This window comes from Lates calcarifer, linkage group LG21 (assembly GCF_001640805.2).
Source record: "Lates calcarifer isolate ASB-BC8 linkage group LG21, TLL_Latcal_v3, whole genome shotgun sequence".
NCBI classification, from domain to species: Eukaryota; Metazoa; Chordata; class Actinopteri; family Centropomidae; genus Lates; species Lates calcarifer.
In genome coordinates this window covers 2766795-2783579 of record NC_066853.1, presented here as the reverse complement: position 1 = coordinate 2783579, position 16785 = coordinate 2766795, and the positions used below count along the sequence as shown (strand labels likewise).

The 16785-nt window shown below is 43.2% G+C and overlaps 1 protein-coding gene across 4 annotated transcripts; it reads left to right on the top strand.

The window, feature by feature from the left end:
* Positions 1-285: 285 nt before the first annotated feature.
* On the top strand, positions 286-16592 carry pcsk7 (proprotein convertase subtilisin/kexin type 7). Of its 4 annotated transcripts, none has more exons than XM_051078943.1 (17): positions 286-396; positions 1685-2001; positions 2114-2356; positions 3150-3284; positions 3813-3978; positions 4061-4151; positions 4406-4460; positions 4611-4749; positions 4831-4931; positions 7747-7914; positions 9366-9470; positions 9542-9644; positions 13015-13171; positions 13280-13374; positions 13463-13559; positions 14227-14344; positions 14481-16592. In XM_051078943.1, exons 2-17 carry the CDS (start codon positions 1744-1746, stop codon positions 14769-14771), a joined length of 2322 nt encoding a protein of 773 aa, XP_050934900.1. In that variant the 5' UTR covers positions 286-396; positions 1685-1743; the 3' UTR covers positions 14772-16592. The 4 variants fall into 4 exon arrangements, with proteins under 4 accessions (XP_050934900.1, XP_050934899.1, XP_018543127.1 ...); XM_051078942.1 differs by having other exon boundaries at positions 14227-14390; XM_018687611.2 differs by having other exon boundaries at positions 13460-13559.
* The last annotated feature ends 193 nt before the right edge of the window (positions 16593-16785 follow it).

Below are 16785 nucleotides of genomic sequence, written 5' to 3'. Positions count from 1 at the left end.
CATGAAAACACGGGGGTAGACACCACCTTTCCTGTGCATCATATTTGGTTCAGGAGAAATGATGTTAAACACATAAATTGGCTATGGCGGAAATTAAAATGGCCGCCATGGCCACCACGAGGTGTTTTTGCGATAGCCTCCATTTCTGAGAACGACCAGGGCTCCAGTCAGTGAACCAAGATTCACACCTTTAAGTGAACACATTTTTCACATATTACTAAGAACGTATTTACATTTTTGGAAAAGACCGTTCATTCTCCAGAAGGTGGCGCTAATGCACCATGGCGCTCAGTGTAGCAACCGCTAAAAAACCAGGAGAAGAAGAAGCTATGACAAGCCCAACATTAGTCATAAATGTCACCAGGAACAGGTGAGGAGAGCGAATCCAGTGGAAAGGTAAGAAATAACTGTTTTATCTTTTAATAAACCGTCACCGACACCGAATCGTATCATTTTATTTCACGTAAAAACAACGATCCGAACGGTTAGCTTCATGACACTAAGCTAACTTACGAAGCTATGACAACAACAGCAACGCTTCCGGTTTTAACACGAGTTCTACTTCAGTTTTTTCTGTTGTTTTTTTCACTTTAAACTGGTTTATTAACGATTTTTATCGTAGCCGAATCCAAGTGTCACGCTCACAGATAATTAAATTATCTGTCCTAAGCTAGTTACCCCTAGCGGCTAGCTCACGTAGTGGCTAACGATAAATAAAAACTAAGCAATCAGCAGAATTGAGAGCTAGCTAACATTAGCCGAGCTGAATGTCTGTAAATGTGAGCTGCTGTTGTTAATAATTAACGTTATTCGGATCTGTTGATAACACTTCCCTCTAATGTTATCTGTCTTTGATGTTGACGTTTTTTATGTCCTTTATACGGCAGGTATTAGCTACAGAGCTGAATTATTTCCACTAATTTAACCAGTTTTATCAGAACACTCATAATTCTCTTAGTTTTACACATTAACAGTTAAAATATGATTATTTTTCTTGATATTAGGGTGTTGTTTCTATAATTCAACGTGTCATATTTCCGTGAAAATCAAGATTATTCCTTTAATATGTCACTACTTAGTAGGTTTTAAGGGTGTGGCAGTAGTGACATATTAATAACCTTCCTTCCTGTAATCGTGTTGACTCTTGAGTCAGGTTTATGTCACACACCTGATTTCCAGGTAATGTAGTTCAGTCTCACACACGGTGCTACCTGTAGTCATAACTGTACAGAGTCCCGAGATCCTGAGATGAATCTGTGTTTACCCCTAAACAAAAACTGAATCTGCTGTGTGGACGGTGTGTGGGAGTGACAGGATACAAACACCTCCAAACAGGTCAATCCAGCTGTGCCTCTTTTAATACAAACGTTGTAATTAAATCATAGCTGAAGTGAACTGTGGTTGGGATATTGAGCGACATGTTAGTGAGGTATTTGTTGATGCTCTGTTGTCTAATTTTCCAAGAGCAGGTGCAGGAGTTTTGATGTGACCACAGAAGCGTTAATCAGACGTGGTGCAACCGCCGCTCTCTTGTTAACGCGATGCTGTGAATCTTAACACGCTGCCCCTGAATGCAGCACGCCGGCGATAAGCAGCCGGGCCTGCTCGTTCTCAGATTGTCAGCTAACAGCTAACAAGACCTTTCTCTTTTTCTTTTCTTTGTCTTTTTTGGTCTGACGTCCAGGTTGCTGTTCAGATGAGGAGGACTTGCCTGGTCGACCCTGTGTGTCGCCCCCCGTTGCTATGGCAACGTCATACTTCCCCACATTCCTCCTCCTCCTCTTTCTGTCCTCCGTCACCCTCTTGCTGGTGACCCTCCTGCCCTCCGTCGTGCCATCCGTTCCCTATCGTTCCTCCTCCTCCTCTCCTCCCTCACCTTGGACGTCACAGTCATGCGGTCCAGGTCAGTCCTGGGCCGTCCGGCTCCACGCTGGCCCACATCACGAGGAGGAGGAGGACGGCGAACCGAGCTCTGTGCTCTTGGATTTAGTTGCCAACAAGGTACAGTATTTCCTGTGTTCTGATATTTTCAAAATAAAACAGGGACTGACTGTGAGGCTGTGTGATTGTGTGGGAACCTTACATCCATCTGTACTCCATCTTTCTGTCCCAGGTAGCGGAGCAGGCCGGTCTGCAGAACCTGGGCCAGATCGGACAGCTGGAAGGCCACTACCTGCTGTGTTCTGTAAAGCCTGGCACCGGATCTGCCGGAAGAATTTGGAAGAGAAGCATCCAGCCCGGCAACGTTCTGGCAGCCCACCCTCACGTCCTGTGGTACTCCCAGGAGACGGTGCTCAGCCGCTCGAAGAGATCGATGGCCTTCAACGATCCCAAATACCCCAAACAGTGGCACCTGGTGAGGATCTTATATCTGTAGTCTGCTAACACTGTTTTCACACATATTCAGACAACATTATGGAGAGGATTCCTACAGAGATAGACCTTTTTATTAAAGAGTGAGATCCTTTTTGTTCATCACAAACATCACACATATATATCAATAGCAAACTCCATTGACAAAAACAGGAATTTTACCAGAGCAGAACAATCTCAACAATCAATGGACTCTGGTGGCGATAAAGCATTGGGAACTTTTGAACCTGGGCCTAATTTTCCATTGTTTTTGGATGTAAATGATTGATAGGGACTGACAGGGATTTCTACAGAGAAATCCAGAAAAATCACCATATACAATCACCAAACTCCACTGACAAAAAGGAGAATTTTACCCAGCAGAACACAGGAGTTGCTGGAATACCAATTACTCAATTTATTGTGGGACTTTCAGTGGTGGAGGAAGTAATCAGATCTTCTTACATAAGTAAAAGTACCAAACAAAAACACAAACAAACTAACAGATGGAGGCAGTGGTATTCCAGCAGCTCCTGTGTTCTGCCCAGTAAAATTCCTGTTTTTGTCAGTGGAGACTGGTATTGATATATCAACACCAGACTTCATTGACAAAATCAGGAATTTTACCTGGCTTTTGTTTCTAACATAAAGTGGCTGTTTTTGTCAATAAAGCAAGTCTTGTCTTGACAGAACTGAATTATCATTGCACTCCAGGCATGTTCTAATTGCCTCAAAGCTGTTTCAGGTTGGATTATTTTTTCTTTTGCATTTCTTGATGTTTCTTGTTCTTCTTGCAGCACAATGACGTCAATAAGGGCATGGATATCAACCTGACAGGGGTGTGGGAGCGCAACATAACCGGCCAGGGAGTCACGGTGGTCGTGGTGGACGACGGGGTGGAGCATACGCACCAGGACATTCAGCCCAACTACGTAAGTCCACGCTAACTGTGTGAGTTGAGCTGTGTTCTGTCTGTTTTAACAGTATAAAGCGCTCGGAGAAGGTGCGTTTAGAGCATGTTCAGATCCATTTTTTGCTGGTTTAATCAGCTCAGCTTCTGCTTTAGACGTTTCTCCTGCCTCAAGCTGCTGCTGCTGCTGCTGCTGCTGCTGCTGGCTGCGTTTGGGTTCACTGGCATCAGCACATGTAGTACAGCATCTAAAGCCCCAAAATGTGTCCAACAAAAAATAATTTACTTGCCTTTACTATAAGCAGAGCTGTGAAGATTTCACAGTGTATACGCAGCTTAAAGTTTACACCAGCAGCAGCAGCAGCCAGAGAGAAACTGGGGAGTAATGAGCGCAGTGGATACGTTGGGAGTTTAGTCAATGTTTGTACAAGCAGTTTTCCCAACTGTGCATTCACTACACTACCTGTATAACCTGTTTTTATCTCCTCCTCTTCAACATGAAAACAAAAGAGGCCGAAAAGTGATGATGTTGGGTTTTTTCTCCTCTCAGAGTCCAGAGGGAAGTTACGACCTGAACTCCAATGACCCGGACCCCATGCCTCACCCCGACGTCCACAGCGACAACCACCACGGGACCCGATGCGCCGGAGAGATCGCAGCCGTTCCCAACAACAGCATCTGCGCCGTGGGGGTGGCGTACGGCAGCAAGGTGGCAGGTACAAACAAGAGAATGTAAATTAGAGTACGTACCGACGTAAAAGGCAGAGGCTTTGAAACAAACTCTTGCTCTGTCGTCAGGTATCAGAGTCCTGGACGGCCCACTGACTGACAGCCTGGAGGCCATCGCCTTCAACAAGCACTACCAGGTCAATGACATCTACAGCTGCAGGTAACAAACACACCTCTGTCTGGCTCTGTTAGATCTGTATGTAGCTTCAGACGCTGAACACCAGATTTCCAACATTTGTTTTGGTTACTATAGTTTATTTATGTTGCTCTGGAAATGGAGGAAGCTTCGGGAGTTGAACTGGTTCAGACAGCGGCTGCATAAAGAACCAGTACAAGATAAATTTTAAAGCATCATCAGTCGCCTTTAATGTCTGTATTTGATCGAATTGAGTGTAATGTTGTGTTTTGCTTCAGTTGGGGTCCAGATGACGACGGCCGCACTGTGGACGGACCTCATCCTCTGGGCAAGGTGAGCCTCAGACTGTGTGCAGTGTTGTTTTTGTCCAGCAGAGGGCAGCAGACTGTAACAGATCAGTTACAGTGGAGCAGAGTGATAACACACCTGTGTGTGCTGCTTCCTCTGGTCTTTGACTGTATGAAACATGATCTCGCTCCACAGGCGGCGCTGCAGCACGGTGTGATCGCGGGCCGACGAGGCTTCGGCAGCATCTTCGTGGTCGCCAGCGGCAACGGGGGCCAATTCGACGACAACTGCAACTATGACGGCTACGCCAACTCCATCTACACCATCACGATCGGTAAGACCCGCAGACCCTCAGGAGTTTTTATTTGTGTTTTGGGTGTGAGCACATTAACAATCATGTGTTCATGTGTTGCAGGAGCTGTGGATGAGAACGGGAGGATGCCCTTCTACGCTGAGGAGTGTGCGGCCATGTTGGCTGTTACTTTCAGCAGCGGGGGGAGCAAGCTGAGGAACATCGTAGGTTTTACTGCAACACACACATAAACACACAATTGATGACGACTCAAAGTGTGAATGAATCAGAAATGAGCTAAAGAAATTAATCATGACTGGAACCAACCACAAAACTACTGTTAAAGGACCAGTGTGTAACATTTCTGATCTATTGACAGAAATATAATATAGTATTAATAGGTATGGAGGTACAACAGTGACATTAAAATTTTGACTGAAAATAAAATTTGGTATAAAAAAAAGTTTCACTGAAAAAAAAGGATATTTATTTGTTTTATGATGTGTTTTCCAGTGAGAGTTTTTTTAAGCTATGTCAGTATTTTCCATATTTTGTTTTCAATGCCAAATTTTATTGTCTGAATTAAAAATTTTAATGTCATTCTTCTCACTCCGTACATACGTAGATAGGTGTATAATCACCTAAAACTAACAAACCTTGTGTTTTCGTTCACTTAGAATCAGCCATTTATATCTACATAGGAGCAGGTCCTCTTCTGTGGAGTCTGCCATGTTTCTACGGTAGCCCAGAATAGACAATCTAAACTATTTTCATGTGCCTACAGTTTTACAGACTAACAACAAAATAAAATATCTAAATATAGCTTTATAAACAAACCTCTTTATTTAATTGACGCCATTTTGTCTGAATATAGACTTCAGTTTTAGTGATAGTGACACATGTTTGAAAAGCAGCTCCACATCAGGAGGACGATGGCCGGAGCGAGGGCCCCCGATAAAAAGCTGCTGGCCTATATTTGCCCCTTGTTTTTGCGGCTGTTGCCGTGGTAACGCAGTTTGGACCCGAGGGGTGTTGGGGAGCTTAGCGAGGGCTGGGTTCTCTCTGGAGAAGACTGATCCACCACTGACCACAGATGCACTCACAGGCCTGAGCGCTTCACCACACACTGCCCATTAGTGTATTACTCTGTAGAAGCCAAGCTAAGAACAGCTGTCCTCACATATGAGTCTGTAAAGTCGGGAGAAGTCCTGGGAAAATTGGGAACTCCGGCGATCAGTTTTGAATATTTGCTGGCACTGAACATACCGCCCGATGCTCGGTGCATAAACATGACAAGCCCCTAACCCTCTACATGGCTGAAGCAGCTGTTGGAAATGTGTCCTCAGCATGTAAGCACAGAGAGGGGAGGGAAATTCCTCAGCCCAGATCGCTGTGGTCCTTCTGTCAGACGAGCTGTCACTAATGAGTGGATCAGAGCGTGGCGGAGGACACACGTGGCATGTTTACAGCTGCACAATTACAGCTGAAATTATCATGATTTAAATAAAACAGAGCAGTGCTTTCACTTCCATGTTGTGCTACACTCCTGCTAATTTAACACTGGCGCAGGACAGTGTTGTTGATGCTGGACAAGGACGGCGGTTCAGTGCATTCATCCTACTGCACTTTGTTGTCTTTTTTAAGGTGATTGAACAAGTTAGCGCTGTTGCTTTGTGGCGTTCTCTCCTCTTTGATTTCTTCTTGCGCGACATCACTCACTCTAAAACTGAAATACTTCCAGCCAACGGAGGACAGAGGACAGAGGATCCATTTCAAGGGACTCGCTTTTCATTTTCTGCTCAGGACATTTGATTTTAAGAGGCAGAAAACTCTAGGAGAACGAGACTCAGGGTGGGCAGCCATCTTGTTAAAATTATCCTGAGATGAAATGTAATTCAGTGTTTGAACACTGGGTGTCGCTACACCGACTTGCATGCTCAGGTACAATGATATGAGGGTTATTGTTTACGTCAGGTGTTTTGACTGCGGGGAGAAGCAGAGGGTTTTTAATTGCTGTGGCACTAAAATTTTGTGTTTTGGTCTTCGGAAACTGGAAATGGACATAGCTCACGTTAATACATGGATTCTGTGAGGACACAACACTAGCGTATGGTAGTCAAACTAAGAATGTAGCATGTCAACCACTCCTGAGTTAGACATTTCAGTGGCTAAATACTAGGCTAGCTCCTATAGTGAGCCGAAACACAACGAGGCTGTAAAGGTGGACTGGTGAGTAGATGGGTTTTCATGTTAACGTCCCCGACAACCTCTGTAGGTCTCATTTAGACACTCGTTAGCAACCGCATTTTTTTAAGACACGTAAAAGCTTCAAACATCAGGAGTGGGGGATTTACTGACCCATTTTATGTCAGAGAATAAAACCTGAAAATGTCTTGAGCTTGTGTTAAAACCACAGACCTTATTTCAGACATTTAACCAGAAACACACTGACTTTGGGACGAGGGAACAGGAAGTGCTAACATGCTAACATGCTAACTTACTTCCTGGTTTTAGGACTCATTCCTGCAGATCGTTATTCAGTTAACTGTGCAGCCCGACTCTGTTCCACTCAACCCTAAACATATACAAATGAGAGAAGTAGTTCTAAAAGACTTGTAAGAGTTGACCTTTTGTTGCCAAAGTCTGCTCATAAACTTAATCTTCTCTATAAATCCTCCTCCATTTTACCCAACCACAGTCTGACGTGCTGCATTACTGTTCTCTTTGTATAGACTTTTTTATTTCCCTTTATTTTTTTCCTCCTCTTCACTTCCTTTCATCTTCCTAAAGCTGAGCCTCCCCAGCCTCCATTAGCTGTTCACAAACAGTGTTGAACTTGCAGTAAATATGTCTTTTTTTGTCGAGATGGCTCCATGACGCCAGTGCCCGAGTGAAGTGTTAGTTTAGTCGACTGAGCTTAGATCATTTGTTTAGGATATACCCTCTAAGGTGAATGTATATGCCCATCTGTTAATGTATAACTAAACATCTTGGGCACTGTTTGTACATGAATTTAACCATGTCTGTCTGTGTCTTTAGGTGACGTCAGACTGGTCCCTGCAACACGGGACGGGCTGCACTGAATACCACACCGGGACGTCTGCCGCGGCCCCCCTAGCGGCGGGGATGGTGGCCCTGATGCTGCAGGTCCGGCCCTGCCTGAGCTGGAGGGATGTCCAGCATATCATCACCTTCACCGCCACCAAGGTGGGTCTGATTAAACTTTGTGGTGTATCAGAGCTGTTCAGGAAAACCCAGACTCTTAAGAGGCCCTGTTTAGACTACACAAAAACATCTGTCCTCATCTGTAACTATGCCAGTGGAATATTAACATACAAAACAACTTTTTTCCTTAATCTGTGTTTATGAATTTAATATTAATGCCTGACACTGAAACAGTTTCTTTCAACATGTATTAATCTAAAACTGTGAAGAATGCCCATGGTGCTGAGTGAAAGATGTTCAATTTACAATGAAATGAGACAATGACTGACAATATAATAAATTCATAAAAAATATATATTATTAGAGTATTACATATAAAACAGATTTAGGAATAAATACAACTTTTGGATGTCTTTCAGGCAGATGAGAAAATTTTATACCACTCTTACATCTGTCTTAAATATGGCGCTACAGTTAGCAGCTAGTTAGCTTATCTTAGCACAATGACTACAAACGGAGGGGGACAGTTAGCCTAGCAAAACTCTGTCATTGTCACTGTCATTAAAACATTTTCAGTTGACTGCTTTCCCACTGCTTCAAGTCACCGTCACTTAATGTTAATGTTAATGTTATAACTATAATATTAAATCAGTTTAAGGATTTGTCATCAGATCTTAAGTAAGAAATAAGATGAGCAAACCGCTCCTCTCAACGTCCTGTGTCCGTACAAGAGCGTCACAGAAACATCGGTTTTTAACGTGAAACTGTTTTATTTAGTGTTTTTACCGATTTCAATTACTTAGTCCGTTTGTTTTGGAAAGAAGGACATCCCCTGTGGATAATTCGGCTCCCAGAATCCTAACCTAAAAACAAGCTGAGATAACGGCAGCGGCAGCTAACAGCGCGTAGCCCCTTACTGACGCCCCGTGTCTGCCGAATAGCGCTGGAAAAACACTGATTTTGAAATGTGAAACCACTTAATTCAGCGTCTTTACCTATTTTAGTTACGTTGTTCGTTTGTTTTGGAGAGGGGGAGACCTCTGTGGATAATTCGGCTCCCAGTAAAAACCTCCTGAACGATGAACACTGAAGGAATCCTAACTTTAAAACTTGCTGAGATAACGTTAGCCGGCAGCTGAGAGCATGTAACCCCTTACTGTCCACAGAAGAGCGCCGGAAAAACACAAATTTTGAGCATGAAACCACTTTATTCAGCATTTTTCTTGTTTTAATTATTGTGTCTGTTTGTTTTGGAGAGGAGGAGACCACTTTGGATAATTCGGCTCACAGTAAACATTGTATGCTGTATGTTGTTGATTTTAATTGCTGCTGATTTTACCCCTGGGAGAGCCACACTACGACTTGTTTTCCTCCCAAATTCGGGATATTGTGGCAGCTCTGTTGACTCTCAGTGGAGTAAACGTCATCTGTTTTGTTTATTTGTGGGTTTGTGTAAACATAGGCTTTCCTTATCTCTGTATTTGTTTAAACAGTGTGACAATAGTGCAGACTGGAGGGTGAATGGAGCTGGTTTCCATCACAGCCACCAGCATGGCTTCGGTCTGCTCAACGCATGGAGGCTTGTCAACGCCGCCAAGGTAACACACACACCGTTTACACAGCATCAGCCGCTCGCTGTCAGCACCCTAAACTTCCTCTCATCTCACAGGTGTGGGAGTCAGTGCCGTTCCTCGTGTCCTATCAGAGCGCTGTGATTAAAGAGGAAGTGACCATCCTCACCTACCCTGACGAGCTGGTTCGCACCTTGAACGGTAACTCCTCTCATTGGGGACAGTTGCTTGTCTAGTTTCTAGCTCCATAGCTGCCTCCCTCCCTGCCCTGCTCCTCTCTCCGTCTTTCTGTCCATATTAGGTAAAGTTCTCTTGTTTGTGAGTTCCTGCTGCGTCCACATTGAAATACTGGGTGAGATTTTTCCAGATCGCTGCTGTTTCTTCTTTTTTTTTTCCCCTCCTCCTCCCTCTCTATCTGCCTCAGCATTTTGCAACTCCTCTCAGTACTTTTTCTTCTTTCTTTTTTTTTTTACCTCTCTCATACTCAACCGTCTGTGTATGCGATCTCTCTCTCTCTTCAGTTTTTCACATATGCTCACGGTGACCTCATTCTAGCAGGAACATTTCCTTCCACCTCGATCAGTATCTTCCCTCTTTTATGGCCTCGTCCCAGTCCAGAGTTTTCTCAAGGACAAAGCAAAGAGTTAATGACTATTACAGAGCAGACCGGGCATCATTTCAAAAGGAAACTGAATCGTATTAAACTACTGTTCTCCCTTTAAACCCTCTGTTGAATCAGTCTTCTCGCAGGGTTTTTGTCTGTCACTACTCAGCAGTGTTTGTTGTCGTAGTTTCTATGTGTTTTGGCTGCCATCTTGGCTCATGCCCCTGTCCCTTGAGTATTTCAAACTGCCAGATTCCCATGTGAACACCTCTGCTGCTGCTGATGTATGTTCATGTACATGCTCACAGTGACTGGCTTTGACCCAAGTAATGACCGGTCGGATCCCCACAGTGTGGTCAGTCGAGGTCAGGGGTGGTGGTGTTGGTTTGTGAGGAGATGCAGCAACGCAAGTGTCTTTGCTAGATTCAACAGTTTTTGAATAAAACAGTAAACCTTTGTTGCAGTTTGGCCTTTTGCTCACACAACAGTAGCAATTTCGGGGCCTGAAAATTGTTGAAACCAGGTCCCTGAGTGTAATTTTTTGAAAACGCCATCCTTACCGTTGCTGTGAAAACTGGCGATACGCGAAACTGTGACGACACAGGCCCACATCGTGCACTTTTATTACTACGTTTTAAGCCTAATAACCACAAGCAAGTAGAACAACAACTACAACAGTGGACTATTGAGTTGTGTTTGTGCTGCATCAAGTTACATCGCCATCTACTGGCCTGGCATAGCACTGCGCTTTTAATAATTTTTGTAGATCAGTATGCAACAGAAAAACTTCTTGGTTTGACACGTAACCAAGGCCTCAGACTGATGCTGTAGTCATTATCCAGTCCAGCTTCCATGTTGTTTAATGCACTTACACCAATCTGAGCAACCATGGAGGTGTTGGCGAGGAAGCAGAAGCAGCTGGCAATGGTTTAAAAAGTTTGATTTACAGTCAAAAAACACACCCATGATGAATTAAGAGACTGAGTGCAACGCTTTGGAACCTTGTGAACCCTGTTTTTTTTGTGCCATTAAACCAGAAAACATTGGATTTGAAAATGTGCTGAAATCACCAGCTCCGAGCTCTTTTGACAATCACACCTCTTTTCCATACAGTTTTGCTTTGTATCCGTATAATATATGGAGTACACCCCCTAGTGTTCAACACAAGAAAATGCACGCCTTTAGGGACAGATAGAAGCTAATTTTATCTTTAAAAGAAAAAAAAGGATGAACCACTATTAATGTGCTCTGTATACATTTACACAGCTAGCATTCCTGCCGGTGTTAGCTAAAAATGCTTTTAAATGTAAGCTAATTCGTTTTTATGCTAACTTCATTCTGATCAAAATTCCACACAAAGGTTAACATTTTTCATACTAGCTCATACATACACAAAGCTAAGTGGAAACAAGGTGTTAGACTTATAATGGAGCCCCCTGAGTGAAACAGAAGCTCATGTCGGTGAAGAGCTGTAGCTCTGGGTTGTTCTGAGTGAAAACAACAGAGAAAATTTGTTCTGAAAAAGAACAGAAGAACACATGATAAAACGTAGAGCTGCATGTGATCTCCAAAGTGGATGATTTTACCGTATTAATTCACGCAGCTCAAGCAACACAATGTCATGAAACTATCTCAGCCATTTTCTGGAGCTGGGATCGAGAGGTGGCAGCCATATTTGGATTTTTCGGGTACAGCTGCGAGGACCTCCCCACCTCTTATTGATCGCTGTTGAAAGTGCAAAACTTAGAAATCATGTTTCTCCCCCACTCTCCCCTCCTTTCCTCCACTTGGTTCCATCTCTCCCCTCCCCTTAATCCTCTGCCTTTCCTTCCACACCTCTGTTTACACTCCTCGTCCCCTTCGCCGTCCCTCCCTGCCCCGAGAATGTGTGTGCTGCCCTACATGGTCAGTGGAGCCACCATGGCTCATTAACAGTGAGAGCCCAGGAAATGCCAAGAAATTATCAGGCACTCACAGTGGGAGGGCGGGAGGTGGTCAGGAAGACGACTTACCACACTTGCATGGAGAGAAAGTGAAGGGGAGAGATCCAGAGCCTGATGGAAGATTAAATTTACAGAGAACTAATTCCAGTTTTAATGAGAATTTCTCTCAGTAGCCATTTTTCTCCAGCCCACATTGTGTGTTATGAGCTGTAAAAGCAAGTAATGATTTTATATTTTTTAGATTTTATAAGGGCTGTAACATAATAACATAATTCACATGAAAACAAGTGCGAAATAAACCAAGTTCTTACTCTACATCACCCTCTAATATTATTGCTAATTCAGTTTAAAGTGTATATAATGTAATGTGAGACAGTATTTAACTTTATTTAACCACAAAAATACTTTTAATAAGATTCCAAATTTAGTTTTCAGATGTGTCTCGGCTGAGATAGCAGCAAATAATGAATCTAAGTTGCACTTGGACTCAAGAATGAATTATGATTAGATTTTGGTAGTTAAAGGTCAAAGGTTCAAAGTAACTATGGCTTCACAAACATCTTAATTCAAGAATTCATGACAAAATTTAACACAAATGTCAAATTAAAATGATGAAGTGGTGAAGTTTCATACGAAAAAGATCAAAGGTCGACTTCACTGTGACATCATAACGTTAAAGAAAAACAGTCTTATGGCCGTTATTTAAGGCTATAACTCAGGAACAGAAAAGGATATTGTGACTGTACTTCCTACTTTTTTGGAAGATTTTTTTTATTTTTGACATTTTATTTATTTGTCACCAAGACCAAGAATCCACAGCCATGTCAGCAGTTCAATGAGGTCACACTGTAGCGGCTCTGTTAGCACGCTCGGAACAACAATGCCATACTGCTAGCGTGACTAAAAAAACAGATTTGTTTTGTTTTTATCAGACAGGAAATCATTAAACACACATTAAGATCACACACACACACACACACACACACACACAGACTAAGCTTCTCTCTCCTCTCCTCTCTCTCAGTCTCTGCCGCTGACCTGAGACATTCCGGAATGGAGACGCTGGAGCATGTGACCGTTACTGTGACGATAACCCACCGTTCCCGCAGCAACGTGGAGATTGTGCTGGTCTGCCCCAGCGGGATGACGTCAGTCATCGGGGCTCGCCGTGCTGTCGACAAGTGCGCACGCACACATAAAAAACACACACACACACACACAGATGTTGAACTGTCTTCATGACAGATGTCATGTCAGTGTTTCTGATGAAGGTGTTTGTGTTTGAGCAGCGACCCTGCAGGATTCCAGGACTGGACTTTCTCCACTGTGCGCTGCTGGGGAGAGAGAGCTGAGGGCCAGTACACCCTCAGGATATCAGACCACCGTAAGACGCTGCTACACACACATACACACACACACGACAAACACAGTGAAGTGTGTTATTGTCATTGTTTGGGTTTTTGTTACAGAAGAGCCGTCGTCTAAACAGTTTGTGGGGGTGTTAAATCAGTGGAAGATGACCCTGTATGGCTCCTCTATGACTTTCAGTGAGGTCAAGGAAAGACAGAGGTGAGACGTTCCTTCCTGGTAACTGCGTCCTGTTTTAATTATTTGTTGCCATTTAATGATACAACAGCTTCTATAACAGTGGATTTCATCTTAGTTTCTCCCATTTCATTAATACAAATACTTGTTCTAAGATCTAAAACCTGGAAATAAGTTCACATTTTAGTGCTTCCGGTTCTAATGTCCCAAAGTTGGTGACTTTTTTGAATGGGTTCTTACTTGGACATTTTCACGTTTTATTCTAGAACATGAAATACAAGGAACAGTTCATTTGGTTACAGTTGTGTGGGAAACTGTTCTTTTACGTGTCTTAAAAAAGGCGGTTGCTAATGAGAGTGTCTTAACATGAAAACCCATCTACTCGTCAGTAACGTAATTTCCCTGAGGGAGTCATCCCAAAGGGATCAATAAAGTCTGTCTAAGTCTAAGTCAGTCCACCTTTACAGCCTCGTTGTGTTTCTACTCACGCTCTTTCAAACTATCACTAACTTTATACAAAGATTATCTTGAGGCAAAACATCCAAGTATCAGAAACGTTTGTTGGTCACAGTTTATTTTCTTCAGTAATTCAAAAACCAATGATGCTAACTTCCTGCGTCATCCCTGCACTGCTCTATGATTGACTCACAAAGATATTCTGAATGCTGATTGGCTGTGTGTTGATTGACAGACTGGTGGAGGAGGCGATGAGCGGCAAATACCTGGACAGCAGCTTCTCTCTGCCCTGCCCTCCAGGCCTGGACATCCCTCCAGAGATCATCAACCCGTTCACCTCCAATAACCTCAAGGTAAACTCGGCAGCAGCACACCAAAACACGTCTCCAGTGTCTCTAGGTAGAGTATGAAGTTACACAATGTCACCGCCATGTTGTTTTGGGTCATTTTTGTAGTATTTATGGTCTTTTTTTGCCTCCTCCTCTGCAGTTCCTGCTGTTGCTGGGCTGCTTTGCTCTCTTCTGGTCTCTCTACTACACCCTGGAGGTGACGCTGGCCCACCTGGACCTCAGGGGCCTACTGTGCCTGCGCAGGAGATGGGGACGTCACCGGGCCAGGAGGGGGCGTCGAGGGAGAGTGGCGGAGGACGCCCTAGAAGAGGAGGAGGTGGAGGACGGGGTGGAAGACGAGGAGGAGGAGGACTCAGGGGTGGAGCTGCAGGCGGTGCTGGACTCTGAGGCCAAAACGCCGCTTCTCACCGGAGAGCAGCTGGTAACATAGCACCAGGGTGGGTGGGTTTAAAATCTCTCACCATCTTTGCTAAAGGGACGTCTCAGGCTTTTACCCTCCTCTCCTCCCCCACCCACCTACCTGTACTGCTTTTAACACCTGTGGTGATAGGGCATCACAGAACGGACTGCAGACCACAACGAGTGGACTCCTTGTCCTTCTCTGCATTCCCCAAAACATGTGGCCTTGTATGAAAATCAAGATGTGTTGTGCTGTGACAGTGTGTGTGTGTGTGTGTGTGTGTGTGTGTGTGTGTGGTGTGTGTGTGTGTGTTGTTGTTGTTGTTGTTGCACACCTGTCCCTGAAACAAAATGACGACAATCCTCTAAAGTGAGGATGTGTTTTCAGTCCTGAGGGTTATAACTCCCATCAGAATTAGCTTGATAAGTTGTGACCTCACCACCAAGTAAAATACTGTGTCCAGGTCCATCTTTGCCGAAGTTCTCCTGTTTTCAAGATGTCGCAGTGCTGTGCCCCATGTTGTTTGAACAGAGTCCATAAAAAATATTCAGGTACCAATACTGCTTTCCTTACGACGAAAAGAGAAGAGGAAATGGTTGCAGTTAAGTTCCAATTTTTAAATGAGTGAAGGAAACACAGTTTGATGCTAGCAGGTGCTAATAATAGCTAGCTAACCTAGCTAGCATTAGCACCCACTAGTAAAAGCGGGTACCCCTCATATAAGCGTTTGTTTTCACCCTAGCTGGGCGAAGATAGCTCGCTAGCAGCAGCACAGAAAAGGACTGACAACCAAAACACAAAGATATGTGCTTATAGCAAGAATCACCCTGTAAAACCCATAGCTTTTATCAGATACAAGCTTTTACCGGCGGCTGCTAACCAGTACAAACATTAGCTAGATTAACTAGCTAACATTAGCACCTCCTGGCGCCTACTTTGTTTTTCTTTATTTGTTTAAAAACTTAAACTTATCAACTGCAAACATTTCCTCCTCTATTTCTTGAACAAGAATGACAACTGAATAACAGATCTGTTAAAACAAAACAGGACATATCACTGCAACATCTTCAAACCGGAGAGTGTCATCAAAGTTGGACCTGGAAACCGTATTTTTATTGGTTGAGACGTTAGCTTAAGAAGCGGATTAAGTTAAAATTAGAGTAAAGGTCAGGCGTGAACTGGAGAGGGACCTAACAAAGGTGCCAGTATAATTGCATGTTTGCATGTGTGTGTGTGTGTGTGTATGGAGATAAATTTTCCTTAAAACTGGAATTAATTCTCTTTAAACTCAATCTTTCACAGAGGAACTGAGCTTATAGGTTGATGCAGTTCCCCCAGAGAAAGATAAAAACGATGATGATGATGTGCACTAGAGAAAGGTACAAATCTTGTGTGTGTGTGTTTGTGTGTGAATGAGTGAGTTTGTATGTATGTGTGCGTTGGAATAGGCAAGGTCTTCCATGAAAAAGTGTCCTCAAATGTGAGGTTTTAAGAGGGGTACTGTATTTTAAGAATAAGATTTATTTTCTGAGGTGTTTCTGGATTTTTAAGACTGGGGTTATCATCCAACTACTGAGAAAAACTTGAAGTGGGATTTTCAAGTGTGGGATTTGCATTTGTAATTTTTTTTTTTTTTTTTTGTAAAGCGTAATATATACACAATGTGTGCCTGCTGTACAGATGTATACCAACTGTGTTCCATGATTTGTACGAAGTGTTTTTAAGAATGTATTAAAGAGTTTAATTTTTTAAAGTAAAGGAGTGTTTGGAGTGAAGCTGGAAACTTGTGTTTTGCTGTGCAAGTCACAGGTGATGTGAATGATAATAAAAGGCTACTGATGGAATATCTTATTAGATTGTTGACATGGTTTATGAAACTCAGATACACTTTGGGAATCAGTGAAACTCACAATATTACAATATATATATAACAATAATATGTTGCCAGTAATCACAGTTGTATGAAGGTAGTTGTTTGTGTGGTAAAGCAAGAAAGTTGTGTTTTTAATCAAGGTTTTTTACGAAAAGTCTAGCCATGCCAACA

Coding starts and splice junctions, on each gene's coding strand:
- pcsk7 (XM_018687610.2), top strand. CDS start 1,744: ATGGCAACGTCATACTTCCCCACATTCCTCCTCCTCCTCTTTCTGTCC. Junction 4,750..4,830: donor CATCTACACCATCACGATCG/GTAAGACCCGCA, acceptor CATGTGTTGCAG/GAGCTGTGGATGAGAACGGG. Junction 9,471..9,541: donor GGCTTGTCAACGCCGCCAAG/GTAACACACACA, acceptor CTCATCTCACAG/GTGTGGGAGTCAGTGCCGTT.